We start from the raw sequence: 15,744 nt of genomic DNA, 5'->3' as shown, positions 1-15,744 counted from the left end.
TGACCACAGTCAAGAATACTGTGTTGTGTATGTGAACACTGAGAATAGGTTTTTTTTTTTTTTTTGAGAATAGGTTTTAAAGTTACTCATCACAAGAAAAAACTCCATGTGAGGTGACAGATATTAACTAGACCTACTGCTGATCATTTTGCAATGTGCACAACTATCAAATCATTATGCTGTACACTCGAAAGTAATTTTACACATCAATTACATCTCAAAAAAAAAAGTCTGCGATTCCAAGAGCTCAACAACAAAACTCAGAGCAGAGTGCTCACAAAGGCTGAGAGCAAGAAGCAAGGTCCAGGACCTACCTGCGTAACATGCTCCTGACCGCCCCTGCTCACTGGGGCCCTTCTGTCCATTTCAATCCCTGCCTGTCCCCCATCCTGCCTTCCCCAGGCTCCCCCACCTCAGGTTGCCTGCTGTAAACACTTCTGCTCAGTGAGACACCACTTTGCCTCTCACTTCTTATGTTGATTCTCTGTCACTATAATTAATGTTTTTCAAATTCAGTAGCTCCCATTTGATGTAAATTCTCAAACACTTTCATTTTTTATAAACTGCATCATACACATTTAGGAAAAAACATGTACAAAGTGTACCAAGAGTGTTTTAAATCTCCACACAACTTTCTAGGCAACGTGCCACCCCAGAAGGGACAAGACTTATGACCTGAAGTTACTCGAGGCAGTATTTTAAACTGTAACAGTTGTGGCATTTTAAACTGTAACAGTTTAACAGTTTAAAGTTCAGTAGTTTAAAGAACAAGTAAAAAGAATAAAAAAAATATATATATATTAATAGTATTTAAAAAACTATCTTATACTGCAACTTTTTTTTCTTCAAAATGGGGTCTGAAACAGTGCTGAGAAATCCTCTCAACATTACAAACAGAATCTGGCTGAAGCACAGCCCAGAACTTCCCATCCACCCCCCACCCCCACCTCCCCCTGCCAACAGCAGCACAATGAGGACCTGAATTCCCTGGCCACAGGTGTGCCCAGAGTATCCTGACCAAAAAAAAAAAAAAAGGAATGAAACAGTTTCAGAGGTCAGCACAGTCACCCTTTGCTGGTATTTTCCCCAGAGTCATAATCAAAAGACTTTCTGGGGCAAAAAGACTGGACTCCTGGGTGATCAGAAAATCTGCCAATAAGCCTTTAAAGACCTGAAGATTTTTTTCAGCTATTTAAAAAGAAGCACAAAACTCATGCCACACTAAAGACTTTCTCCAAAGTACTCAGTACTGTAACAAACATCAAGAACCTTTTCAATATTAAGAGCAGTGGAATAAACAAACACTGCAAAGAATAGCCAAAAACTTGAGTGTTTAAAGCTAAGCTTTTGCTGGCAGTCAATGACAAACCTTCCTGTCTGTCTTTATGCAGATTATTGTACAAGCTGAGATATAAAATAGGACATTTAGGGCTCAGCCCAGGGTAGTGAGCAGAAGATGGGAATGAGCTTTCAAACTGTTCAGGTAAACAGACAGTGGGAGGCCATCCAGGCCAATGAGGCAGAAAACCATGTGAGAACTACAGTGGACAGCTGACGGAGGCCACTCCAAGGCCAGGGAACCGAAGGAAGAGGAGACCTGGGGGATCAGGAAGTCAGGCAGAAGAGAACCTGCAAGGAGACCGAAGAGACTTGTTCGTATACCTCCAACACCAACGTATTTAGGAGCTGAAGAAAAAGAAGAGGATGAGTCCAAATACATTGTAAACACAGAAATTTACGAATGAGCATTTCCCTCTCCAGGGCTCAAGGTAGACAGACAACCAGCTGTGACATCAATGACTGCAAGGCCATGGGGGTCCATACTGGCACAGGCCGTCAGACACAGCCTGCAGGAATTGTTTTCTGACCACGCACTGCCTCAAAAGCCAGTGGACCATCTGTGCTAGGAAACACGAGGCTGAAAACTAGAGCAAGTCTGGAGGAGAGGAGGGTGCCCCTCACTCCTGCCCCACTCTCTCCTGTGTAAACACCACCCTCAGCGTCCCCCCTCCCATGCAGTCCAGGTCTCTCAGACCTCTTAACAAATGGAAACAGCCGTTTAAACTCATTTACTGCTCTAAACTATGTGACAGACAGACCAGAGGGCTCCAGCGTGGGCTCCCAGCAGGCTCCAATCCTCCTTTGGATCTTGCTGGTGCACTTCATGGAACTTGCATTTACATCACTGAGCAAGGAGTGAATTTAAATTCATCTAAAATGGGGCACTAAGACAGCTGTATGTCAATGGAAGCCAAGCCAATTCTTTCTTCATTTAATAACTATTTGGAAATTATCATTTCTTAAAGGTTTAGTGAATAAATCTGAATGGTTCTGGAGCTTCTGTTGGGATCCCTGTGTGAAAACTCCCCTAATTACTGGTCTGCTAAGCTTTTCTGCTGCATAATGCTCATTCTGATTTTTGTGCATAATCACCACATTTAACCAAAGCTTGCATATTTACAGTACTGGACAGCTTTCAAAATATCAAATCTATTACTCCATTCTTTAGTTTCTAATGTCATGGTTCTTGAAAATTGTATTTAAGTTCTTCTCTCGCAAAGAATCAACTCCTGTTTTATGCTTGTAAAAATTTCCCCTTAACTCCCTAAAGTCTTTTCAGTTAAAAAGGCAGAAATTTCTAAAGGGTGTAAGCAGGTTAGGTACATGCTTACAGATGATTTAAGGTGCTGTTATTAATCATACCATCTCTATTTTAAATAGTTACTCTAAGAAAACTAGATTCCGTTTCTCAAGTCCTGGAGAAAAATGGTCACAGTGGGCTGTGAACGACAAGATCCAAGAGGAATCATCGTTACCAGGACAAATGACACCAATGAGGAGACACTCACATGAAAACGCAATTCCTGAAGCACTGAAGTCAGACCTTCTATGATTCACTCCAAAGCACTGATCTGCTCAGTAGTTACACATCTATCACAGAACCTGAAACATGTCACTGTCACTTGTATCTGTCACTGTGTTCCCCTCTCCTGCCCCTGAGATGTGCTGCAGCAGGAATTTATAACACTTTATCCCCAGGTTTCAGGGCAGGGCTGGCATTCTTATGCTTTCTCTTAACAACCATTAAGAATCTGAAGCATCAGTTTTATCAAACCTGTATGGTTATCAGGCATTGACCACAGAACAGGCATACCACGGAGTCACCTGGAGCTTACAGTGACAAGGAAGATGTGGCTCATGGCCTGGAGCTGCCTCCACAACTCCCGATGAAACCAACTTAGGATGAGGAGACTTGTGGGGGAAACAGGCTAAGACAGTCCAGGGAGAGCTCACAGAAACAACTCCAGTGGGGCTTCTGAGAGTCTTGGAACAGGCAAGGGAGCAGACGGGATGCACAGGAAGAGGACGGGACCGGAGTGCCGGGAGGTTAGAGAAGGAACTGAGGGAGCAACCAAGACAACCCTCAGACAGCTCTGAACTCAGAGCTCAGACCTGCTGTTAGAGGGAGACCACCAGATGAGTTTGCTAAAAGGGGGGAAAAAAGCAGCAGCGTATGCACAAGGAGAGGTATGCAAAGAGTGCTCTGCGGAGACACGCCTGGGCTCCAGGAGCCGTGAGGATGGGGTGGAGTGTGAGGGCTAAATCCCAGGACCCACAGTAAGGAGAGCGGGGGCTCAAGGTCCTACTCTTGGGGCCCGGAGGAAAGCTGGAGGAAAGAGAAAAGCTGGACTGCTCAGCAGAACGTAGGGCCGCGCAAGCCTTTAAGGAAGGCACCCCGCCCAGAGCAGCTTCGCCCTACGTGGGCCCGTGTGTGCACCTTCTGGGCGATCATGCTGCAGATCTCAGGCAGGAAGTCCTCGCTGAGCAGTTTGTAGAGCTGGCGCTCTCGCACAGAGGTCCTCTCCCGGAAGCTCTCGGTGACCTGTCTCCACTCCTGCTCCGTCTGGCACAGGAGCCACCAGGAGCCCTGCCCTGGTCCCTGGGACCCTAGAAGAGAGAGTCACAGTCAGGAAACAGGCCCCATGGACCTCCTTCTCCTCTCTGCCATCAGGTTCACTGGTGACCTTGGTTACCCTTTAAGGTTGATAATGATAATGTATACTTCAGATGTTCTGACTACTCTCCTCTTCACAACTAAGAGCTATGAAGTCAATACAAACACAACTATGGTGACCTTCCTGATAGATTCTAATAACCTAGAAATGTTCCAATGAATCTGCTTTTCTACATAAATGGCTTTGAGCTTCAGGAGTGTTCCTTGTTACATTGAGATACTATAAATTGCTTTTTCTCCTCAAATGTCTGTATTGGATTACAGATTGCATAAAAAGTCTACATAAGAACACAGTACACATCCTTATGTTGTAAAGTATTTCACGTTAAAAGAAAGCTCTTGAGAAGCTTTGCATTCATCCCAATGTCAGGAGCCTATTATGCTGGGCCTGGGAAGGGGCTCAAGTGAAGTGACCTGGTCCTGATCTCGAGCGATTCGTGAGAAGGAGTGATGGACACAGGGAGACAATGTGTGAGGGGCAAGGAGGCTGGTGGGAAGACTGCTGCAGTGGTCCCAGCAGCTGCACTAGACTCTGGAAGGTGATGCAAACCCTCCAACCCCTATGAAGGCCATTACCGTTTCTCGTCTGCAACTCAGATGCTGAGGAGTTTTCTTCCTGCTTGTCACTAGAACAAAGGAAAGGGGTCACCATTAAAACAAAAACACGGCCAAAATTGTTCTGTGCTTCCCTGGAAGGAAGGCACACTGGCTTCCTATTAATACCAGAGAAATGTGTGTGTGTGTTTGCATGTAATGCACATTGGCTAACTATTAATACTAGGAGAGAGAGAGTGTGTGTGTGAGTGTGTATGTGTGTGTATAAGGACAACTGCCTTACTATTAGTATCAGAAAAGAGAGAGTGTGTGTGTGTAAGGCACAGTGGCTGACTATTAACACCAGGAGAGAATGCGTGTGTGTCTCTGACACATCAACAGAGCAAGGTCAGGAACACAGAGGCGGGCAAGTTGGCGCAGAGAGGGGAAGGATGACATACAGGAATAAGGCACCCCTGCCCAAGAGTGGAGGAGCTCAGTGTTGACAGTTAAAGGCCAAGGAAAGGGCCTGCTACCCAACCAAGGGCTGCACGGAACAGAAGACTGTTGAACTGACCCCCACAGCAGGTTGAAGTGAGCAACACAGGCTCTGAGGTCGCCCACCCCCACTCAAGGCATGCCACCTTGACCTCAGCAAAGTCAACGAAATTCCCTGGGAAACGGGACCGTTAATGATATGAGACACAAACACGCTCAGTGTTAGGTGCCCAATAGTGCTGTCTCCCCAACCATGAAGGACATGCTCCGGATGTTCCGGCCCTGCACAGCCTCCTGGAAGAATGGAAATGCCCCATGCCATCGCTGGGCAACAAAGGCAGCCACAGGCCACACTCACCCACCCGGCAGAAGCGTGCCTGGTATGACTGAGGAACTGAACTTTAAATTTTATTTATTTTTAAAAAACATTAAAAATTATTTTAGGGACTGAACTTTCTCTTCACTTTTTTTCTCCCTTCTACATACATTTTACTGTATTTTTTTTCATCATTCTTTAAAAAAAAAAAACTTTTAACTGAGGTATAGTTTCAGGTGTACAACAAACACAGTGACCACAATTTTTAAAGATCACACTCCATATACAATTATTATAAAACACTCACACATCCCCATGTGCGTCCCGACAGCCTTTTATGTGACATACTCGTTCGTACCTCTGTCCCCTAGCTCGCCCATTCCCTTTCTGTTTCCCCACTGGTCACTCCCAGTTTGTTCTCTGTATCTGCTTTGTTACATTCCGTAGTTTTACCCTTTTAGATTTCACAAAATTTTATTTAATTTAAAAAGACTTCAATACTGCACTGGATTCAGAATGCTACAGAATAAAGTCGTCGGCAGAGGGCAGCACAGGAGCACTGGGCTTGTGAAGTGAGGACACCCCACTGGCTCTCTGATTCTGGGGCTCAAGGGAACCAAAGATGAATGTACAGAACAGCTTGCTGGATTTACATGGACTTGTAGACTGCTAACAAAACCCAGAAACTGATGTCTTGTGTATAAAACACAATGACAGGACTATGTCTCACAAATTCTGTTGGGAGGAAACTTTGCATTCTATAGTCAAAATTTCAGAAAAGTTCAGTGGAATACTGATTGTTTATTTTTTTTAACACTGATTGTTAAAACAAACAAAAAACAAATTCTGATTGACTGAATCATAATCAGATCCCTAAAAACATTTATTAGCAGTTAATGAGCAACATAGTGAAATCTGGTCCACTTCAGGTACTTAGCTTATTTAAGCAGTTCTAACAATAAACCAGAGAACAAGGAAGCAGTTTGCCCTGTGTTATTAGAATTTTTAAGACTGTGACTTAACTTCTATAAGTGAATAACTATATATCTGAGCCTTAAGTAAAAGGTATAAAAGTATTTTCACACAGTACAGGTCAGACCCTCAAAACTCTTATACTGAGATTCACATGGTGGATATTCCTAAAAGAACGACATACTAAAGTAAAATTTCCCAGGACTTCCCTAATGGTCCAGTGCTCAAGACTCTGGGCTTCCACTGCAGGAGATCCCTGGTCGGGAAACTAAGATCCTGCCTGCATGAAGCACAACGTGGCCAAAAAATTAACTAAAAATTTCCCAAAATATAACAATCTTTTTCTTTGCTAAAATTAAATACCAAATAGGGAGGTGGGATGGAGGATCAGGATAGGGAACACATGTAGATCCATGGCTGATTCATGTCAATGTATGGCAAAAACCACTATAACATTGTAAAGTAATTAGCCTCCAACTAATAAAAATAAATGAAAAAAAAATTAAATACCAAATAAACACTTAAAAATGTTTAAGGTCTCGTCTTAACAAAATGAGTTCTAAACACAATAAAGCACGCTTACTACTGAAGCCTCCTTACCAGGAAAGAACTCCTAGACTCACAGTATTAACTCACTCCACCTCCTGTGCAGAAATCTGGGACGAAGGGATCTGGAGGGCACGTCCTGTAAGCAGGCTTGGTTCCTGGTGCCTTCTGCTGTCAGAGCCCCCGCTGCCCAGGGGGAGGGCTCCCAGACAGCTGGTAACTTGAGAGGGGCCGGGCCGGGGACTCCAAGGACTCCAGTGCACACCCACGTCCTCCAGCATAAGGGTTTGGGTTAGGGACCTTCACACACTAAGATTTTCTCACCTCATGAAAGTTTCTTCCTGTAGTTTTTTCCGTTTTGGGGGTCTTCCTCTTCTTTTACCTGTTTTCCCAGGAACATTTGAGACATTTTTTTGTCCTTCACTTTCCCTAAGAAGTATTACATTAAACAGAAATGTCAGTTGTCTGGCCACGAGGTTACTAAACAGGACAAAGGCAGCAGTTACAGGGACAAGACAGGGCGACCTCACATCTTCCGTTATTATTAATAAAACGTGGAACCAAGGAAACGGACGTCTCCCACATGAACATCTGTGCCGGTAAAGAATCTGCCTGCAATGTGGGAGACCTGGGTTTGATCCCTAGGTTGGGAAGATCCCCTGGAGAAAGGAAAGGCTACCCACTCCAGTATTCTGGCCTGGAGAATTCCATGGACTGTATAGTCCATGGGGTCGCAAAGAGTCAGACATGACTAAGAGACTTTCACTTTCAGGCTTCCCTAACAGCAAAGGGTCCAGCAACCTGAAGTGCGGGGAAGATGGCAGCACAGCTCTGGGACGTTGCCCAAGGCCTCTTCCTTGACAAGACCCCAGGTAGGATGGGGTTCTCCAGAACCCACTCTGCCACAGAGAAAGGCCCAGGGCGCACTGGCACTGCTGAGAACTGGCGCCAGAACCGCCACCCCAGGGAGCAGGGCTAGAGGGTAAGTCCTCTGTGCTTCTGTGTCAAGTGCCTCCTTGCAGGCATGCTGCTCCATACAGTTCACTCCTTCATGAGAGGAGAGCTGTGCAGTGGAATTCAGAGGCACTGGACGTTAATGACAGTGGTGACGGCAACATGACCTTCAGGAAGGTACCTGCTCAGAGAGAGCTCTCCATGGGACCCCCCTTGTGTCGGGTCCTCCTTGTACATTCGAGTTCCGTAGAAATACCAGTAAAGGGCCCCTGAGCTGTCCTCTCCCAGGGGCTCCACACGGAGACTGTCTGCATCCAGGCCCTGTGCAGGTCAGGGAAAGAGGTTTGGGCAACAAGAGAAAATGGAAAAGAGGATCAAAAACATAGTCTCACAGATACCTCACATTACAATGCCCAAACACCTGGGGTAATTCTCATTCCGGGTCCAGATATATCGGACCAGGAGAAGGCGCCTGCTCTAAGAACAGGATGTGGAAATATTTCAAACCCTTCCCATCCCATCACTGCCCCTATGTTGCCAAAATCAGAGAAAGCCAAAAGAATTCTGATGAGCTTGTGACACATCTGGCTTGGACCCACACAAGGAGAGACAAGCCCGACAGGAGAGTCAGTGCTGCAGCAGCCTCGTCCCACACCATGCTGGGCCGCCGGCCAGCCCAGCCCAGGGCTCCCCACTCACCAGCATGACCTCACTACCGCCCCCAGTGACTGAGACCAAGGCCTCGGTGAAGGTGGAGCAAAGCTGAGCTACAGATCTCACCACAGTTCCCACCCAAGCCCACAGGCACTGTCGACCTCCCAGTGCGGGCAGGATCAGGTGAGGGAGAGGCGGCCAGAGCCCCACCCAGCACACTTCTGCCATGTGCACAAAGCGTGTGATGGGGATGCAGTCAAGACTTTGGGAGGTGTCATAAATCTTAATTATGCCAAGTCAAAATTCAGGCCTCAGGAAATAACATTCAGTGACTAATGTAACCGCAATTCTGGCTGATGACACAGCAGACAGGAGCCTCGACTGTTCCCATGTCAGCGGGGACCCAGGATATGGAAAGAGGAAGACACCAAAGAGGCCAGCACAACCCAGAGCCGGCTTCCCTGAACCGCTGCTCCAGGGAGAGTGCCTATCCGTCACGCACCTTGAGGAGGTCGAAGACGTCGTCAGCGTCCAGCCGGTAGTCACAGAGGCGGTGGAGAATCTCCACTCGGGTGCGCAGGGGAAGGTCCTGGAAGCTGGCCTCCCGCAGAGGGTTGGGCTTCCCCTCCTCCAACTCCCAGCGGTAGTTGATGATGTCCTCCAGGTAGCTGTGGAAGGTCTGAGGCCTAGCCAGCGGTCCCAGACACAAAGGTGCGTTATTACCACACAGAGGATTGGGGGGTGGGGGTCGGGGGTGCTGGGGGGTGATACATCTTCAACAGAAGCAGAACTGAAAGCCCCAGGAAGGCCCTGCGAGGCCCTCGAGGAAACACTTGTTACTGCACCATCTCCTTGGAGCTGACAGTGTCAAGTCCCAAGGATTACCAACATTTAGGAAAGCTTCTCACAGAACAGGTTGCTCTGCACGTTCAGCCACAAGCAGCACACTGTGTGGCAGTAGCTCCACGTGTGCAGTGTCAACGGCAGACACCGAAACAGGCCGTGTCGACCGTCACCTGTACAGGCAGACGCTGTGGGGCCCAGGGGGGCATTCAGATCGTACAGGCAGACGCTGTGGGGCCCGGCGGCATTCAGATCGTACAGGCAGACGCTGTGGAGCCCAGGGGGCATTCAGATCATACAGGCAGACACTGTGGAGCTCGGGGGGCATTGGGTTCAAAGTCAGGTCCCCGACTTAAGAGAGCGAACAGCAAAGAAGGCCAGTGTCTGCCTGGTATCATCCATTCCTATTTCATGTTCTAATGCAAAGGTGGAAAAGCCTTCTCCAGACCACAAGCAGCTACACCGAGGAGTAACATACTCTCATGTGCCATTACACGTAACCTTGTAGGCATGATACAAAACACTACATTCTAAATTTGAGAGTTTTTCCTGCAGGAAACATTTAAGACAGTTCAATGGCAACTTAAATTTCTGACTAGTACCTAAATGTGCCTTGTATATAACAGTGTGTTATGCATGCCTGTGTGTTTAGCCGGGTCTGACTCTGTAAACCTATGGACTGTAGCCTGCGCCAGGCTCCTCTGTCTATGGAATTCTCCAGGCAAAAATACTGGAGTGCGTTGCCAAGTTTCCTTCTCCAGGGGATCTTCCTGACTCAAGGGCTGAAACTGCATCTCCTGTGTTTCCTACATTGCAGGCAGGTTCTTCACCCACTGAGCCATCGGGGAAGCCCTGGTATGTAACAAAGTACTGTTTAATTGTTAGATAGTTACTCTATATCTCAATTATTAAAGAATCTGGAAACCATTTCACCTAATGCTTGATTTAAAAACATTTTTCTCACTAAACAAAGAGCTCCAAAGGAATTATGCAGGTCAATATAACTTTTAAAAGAGGTAGGTACCATGTTATTTTATAATCTATGGTAGCTGTATCTGTAGAAAAAGTCAGAAGAAATATTCTTAGAAAAAAATCAAAGGGCCTTAGGCAAATAAGAAATGAAACATTTTGCTTTTTCAAAGAGAGAAGAAACTTCATTTCCTTCCCACGGATACCTCAAACTAGCACAGAGTGAACGTGGTTAGCACATCGAAATCCATCATGACACCTGGAAACGGGGCTCTCGGCACAGGGACACCTGCAGCTCTTACAAACTGATGAGGTACATTAAACAGAAATTTAATCTCAGTGCAGGGCACTTGCTCTGGACAGTTACCACCAATCCCTTCACTAGAACAGAAAGACTGAAGCACATGGTCCATGTCTATGTTCCTTCTTGTCTGAAAGAAGTTCTAAATGCTAATTATCCTATTTTTTCCCCCTTAAAATAGTTTGCAGAACAAGCTTCTACCAGGAGACCCACGTGACCCGGGAGGTGTGACCACGCAGGGAAACAACCTGCCTGAGATCACCACAGTAAAAGGAAGACTGCTGCGTCAGTTCTGAGGCATGAAAGGGTATCTGCAGTCTACGTGCAGGGAGCACTGAGGACCTGGCACCCAGTACCATGTAGACACTAAATAGAGAAATTCAGTTCAGTTCAGTCGCTCAGTCATATCCAACTCTGCAACCCCATGGACTGCAGCATGCCAGGCCTCCCTGTCCATCACCAACTCCCAGAGCTTACTCAAACTCATCTCCTTTGAGTTAGTGATGCCATCCAACCATCTCATCCTCTGTCGTCCCCCTCTCCTCCTGCCTTCAATCTTTCCCAACATCAGGGTCTTTTCAAGTGAGTCAGTTCTTCGCATCAGGTGGCCAAAGTATTGGAGTTTCAACTTCAGCATCAGTCCTTCCAATGAATATTCAGGACTGATTTCCTTTAGGATGGACTGGCTAGATCCCCTTGCTGTCCAACACCCCAGTTCAAAAGCATCAATTCTTCAGCGCCCAGCCTTCCTTATTGTCCAACTATCACATCCACACATAAAAAGACTACCTTTTGGTAATTCCTAAAAGGCCTCATAAGAATATTTGAAAAGTGCTTTTTCATAAAGATCAAAACAATTCAGCCCAAAACCACTAAAACAATGCCTCTTTTGTAGGACTATATGGTACCTGCCATGTCTTGCAATCAATTAAGAAATCAAAACAAGTAAGAAATTATGACAATTTCAAATTCAAGGAAAATATGACTAAGATATAAAACATATTTTAACAGGGAAATATGTATATAACAGATTTTCTGTATATGAATGCTTAAGTTAGGTAAAAAAGAAGAGTATTAAAAGTCATCTAGAAATTTTTTAAAAGCCACTTGGAAATCTTTGTCTTTAAAAAGATAAAGAACTGTCTTTAGTGGAAGCCAGATGGGACCTTAAATACTATCTGCATGAATTGGAAGTCTAGAGTATCAAGTTTAAGGTGAGAAATGGTACAGTAAGAATTCTAAACAGCTTCTGATAATTAAAGATGCACCCTGCTACCCCAGAATCACTCATACACACACACACACACACACACACACACACATATGCACCCACAAGGTCTATAAGAAATAAAGTGAAATACTTAACAAAAGAAACCACTGAAGGACAAAGAAAGGAAAAAAAAATAAGAAAGAAAAAGCTGAAAAGACATTCATTAGTCATTTAGGGAATGCAAATCAAAACCCAATAAGGTACCATGCCACACCCACCAGGATGGCTAAAATTAAAGAGACAGGTAAGAACAAGTGCTAACCACTTATTAACAAGGACTCAGAAAGGGGAATACTTGTACACTGGTAGAAGGAATGTATAATGATGCAGTTGCTTTGCAAATATTTGGCAAGTTGCTCAAAACTTACAACAGAATTACCATATGACCCAACCATTCCACTCTTAGGTACACAGCCAAGAGAAATGAAAACATCCATCCACACAAAAACAAGTACACTAACGTTCATATACAGCAGCTTGATTCATAATGGTCAAAAGACTGAAACAGCACCATATCTATGAACTAATAGATAAATAAAACACAACAGAGTATTTTCTGACCATAAAATGAATGAGTCCTTGATTCATGATACAATGTGCTTGAAAACATGCTAAATAAAATTAGCCTAATACCTACATGCACGTATTCCACCTACAGAAGCACCTAGAATAGTAAATAAACAACATGCACAGAAAGCCCATTAGTTGGTGGGACTGGTGACTGCAGGAAGTGAGGACAGCTAATGGGTGTGAGGTGTCTTATGAGTCTGATAAAATGTCCTGGAATTCAACAGTAGTGATGACTATACACTTAAAAACCCCAGAGACACAAGTGGAAAACCAACCATGCCAATAATTACACTAACTGTAAGTGAACTAACAGTCAAACACTGCTTAGTAGGAAATTTATAGCTTTGAAATGCCCGTATTGAAAAGAAAAAAGGCTCATCACCAGTACTATAATTTAAGAAGAAAGAAGAGTAGGCTAAACCAAAGTAAACAGAAGAAATAATAAAGATAAATCAATAAAACAAAATAAGATTTTAAAAAGAAATTGAACAGCAGGTAAAGTTAAAAGTTGGTTCCTTAGCAAACATTTTAAAAGTTGATAAACCTGTAGAAAGAATCAACTTCTAGAGGGACAGACACAGCACAAATTACAACATCAGGAATGAAAGTGGAAACACCACTGTAGAGCCTACCGATATTAAGAGGATAAGAGAATATTATGAATAGCACTATGGAAATAAATTTAAAAACTGAAACAGACGAATTCCTTGAAAAATGCCAAAATGACTTACCAAAGTCATGACTTAAGAAATAGACCATCCAGGAGAAAAAGGAACCCTCCTACACTATTGGTGGCAATGTAAATTGGTACAACCACTATGCAGAAAAGTTTGGTGGTTTCTCAAAAAACAGAGAATAGTGCTAACATATGATCCAGCAATCCCACTCCTGGTACATATCCAGACAAAACTATAATTCAAAAAGAAACATGCACCCCTTATGTTCAGAGCAGCACTATTTATAATAGCTAAGACATGGAAGCAACATAAATTTTCAACAGGTGATTGGATAAAGATGTGGTACATAAAAACAATGGAATGTTACTCAACCATAGAAAGAATGAAATAATGTGATTGCAGCAACATAGATGGACCCAGAGATGACCATACTAAGTGAAGTAAGTCAGATAGAGACAAATACCATACAATATCACTTATGTGAAATCTAAAATAAGACACAGACTTATCTATGAAACAAACTCACAGACATAACAAATAGATATGTGGTTGCCAAAGAAAGGGGGTATGGGGGAGTGATGGATTGGGAGTCTGGGATTAGCAGATGCAAACTGGTATATACAGAATGGATAAACAACAAGGCCTGTTGTATAGCACAGGGAACTATATTCAATATCCTGTGATAAACCACAGAAAAAATGGAAAAGAATATGAAAAAGGATATATATGTATGATTGAATCACTTTCCTATACAGCTGAAATTAGTGCAATATTATACTTAAATAAAATTTTTTTAAAAAGAGGAACTTCCTTGGTGGTCCAGTGGTTACGATTCTACCTTCCATTGCAGGGGCCGCAGGTGTGATTCCTGATCAGGGACCTAAGACCCCACATGCTCGCTAGTATGGCCAAAAATTAAAATTAAAAATTTTTTTAAAAAATAAAACACCCAAATAGCCTTAATCTATTAAAGAAACTGAATCAATATTACTCAAATAAAACCTTGCATAGAGAGAACTACAAAATCCAAAGGCTTTCAGAGGTGAACTGTTCAAGAGAAATTACAGAGACTTTTTCAGAAACCAGAGGAGGGAAACGCTTCTCAACCCATCTGCCAAACCTGACAAAGATTTCTATGCAAATAAAAGTACAGGCCAATATTCTTCATCAACATCCTCAAAACAGCAGCAAATTGAGTTCAGCAAGAGATAAAAGGGACAGCACTTCATCACACTTGATGACGAAAGGCTGTACACTTCCCCCAAGATCAGGAACACCAGAGTCGTGGCCAGCACAGTGTTAAGACAAGAGAAGGAAGCTCTTGGGAGAGAGGCTGGCACAGAGGCTGGAGCAGAAGCAGACAACAGAAACTCCTCAGTTACCTGCAAGACCAATGAATCAAGAGGCGGGTTCAGGAAGCCTCAGTAATAAGGTCAACATAAAAAAATCAATTGTATTTTACAAACACCGGCAACAAGTATCTGGAAAATATAAAAGCTCAAGCACGAATGGAAAGATGCATAATATCTTTACACTGAAACTATACAATATTCCTGAAATTAAAGAAGATAAACAAATGGTGAAATATATATCATGGTCAAGGACTGGGTAATTCAACATTGGTCAAAGTGTCCTTTTCTGTAGCAGGCCTTTTCTGGGGGGTGGCAGGGCTGACAACTTGATTTTTAAATTTGTATGCTAAGAACCTAAAATAGTCAAAACATTTAAAAAGCAAAACTAAAATATAAAAAAGGTGGAGAACACTCTCAATTTCAAGACAATCTGATACTTGACTAGACTGAAAATACATGAAATTTGTAAGTAAAAAATGTGGACACTGATCTTCTGCTTCACACCATAGACAAATACTAACTCAAAATGCATCATAATGTCAACTGTAAAAAGTTGAAATTATAACACTAAGAGAAAACCTCAAAGAAAATCCATTGACATTAAAGGTACATCCTGATTTGGAAATATTAATAACATACTAGAAAAAACTGATAAATTAGACTTCAACAAAATTAAAACTTATCATTCTTTAAAATATAGTGTCAAACAAATAGGTAAACTACACATCAGGAAAAAACAGTCATAGCCTGTTATTTACCTAATCATCAGGGAAATGCAAATTGAAACCACAATGAGTTACCACATTACATGCAACAGAATCAGTAAAATGAAAACTTGGGTAAAATTAAAAATAACACATATTGGCAAAGATATGGAGCAACTAGCGTGGTCAAGAAAACAAGTCTGGCAGTTTCTAAACATCAAACGCACTCTCCTATGGGGATCCAGCAGTTCCCAAGAAAATGAAGAGACGTTCACAAAACTGTGCGGATGTTCACAGCGGCTCTACCTTACAGCCCCACCTGGAGGCAGCACACAAGTCCACCAATTAGTGGACAGAACACTTGAGATATTTTTGCACTGGATACAACTGAGACTCCTCCCTCAAAGGAAAAAAGTACTGACATGAACAGCAGCATCAGCAAGTACCACGCGCTCTGGGCTTCCTGAAAGAAGCTGGACACTCAGAGTGATCCCAACCAGAAGAAGCTCTGCAATTAGGCAAAACAACCTGCATCCATAGGAACCAGATCACTGTATTGGATACAGTGG

The 15,744-nt window shown here is 43.6% G+C and overlaps 1 protein-coding gene across 2 annotated transcripts in view; it reads right to left on the bottom strand.

Moving 5' to 3' along the window:
* CECR2 (CECR2 histone acetyl-lysine reader) overlaps positions 1-15,744 on the bottom strand; it is a 116,490-nt gene that overhangs the window by 21,353 nt on the left and 79,393 nt on the right. For both annotated transcript variants that reach the window (XM_065943253.1, XM_065943260.1), the window contains 5 exons: positions 8,992-9,175; positions 8,017-8,156; positions 7,206-7,310; positions 4,592-4,641; positions 3,779-3,948 (listed from right to left, as the gene is read on the bottom strand). In XM_065943253.1, the coding sequence (XP_065799325.1) occupies positions 3,779-3,948; positions 4,592-4,641; positions 7,206-7,310; positions 8,017-8,156; positions 8,992-9,175 (649 nt within the window). The remainder of the gene's footprint in view (positions 1-3,778; positions 3,949-4,591; positions 4,642-7,205; positions 7,311-8,016; positions 8,157-8,991; positions 9,176-15,744) is intronic.

This window comes from Muntiacus reevesi, chromosome 1 (genome assembly GCF_963930625.1).
Source record: "Muntiacus reevesi chromosome 1, mMunRee1.1, whole genome shotgun sequence".
Classification (NCBI taxonomy): Eukaryota; Metazoa; Chordata; class Mammalia; order Artiodactyla; family Cervidae; genus Muntiacus; species Muntiacus reevesi.
The sequence above is the reverse complement of the archived record's forward strand: the minus strand, read 5'-3'. Positions and strand labels throughout refer to the sequence as shown.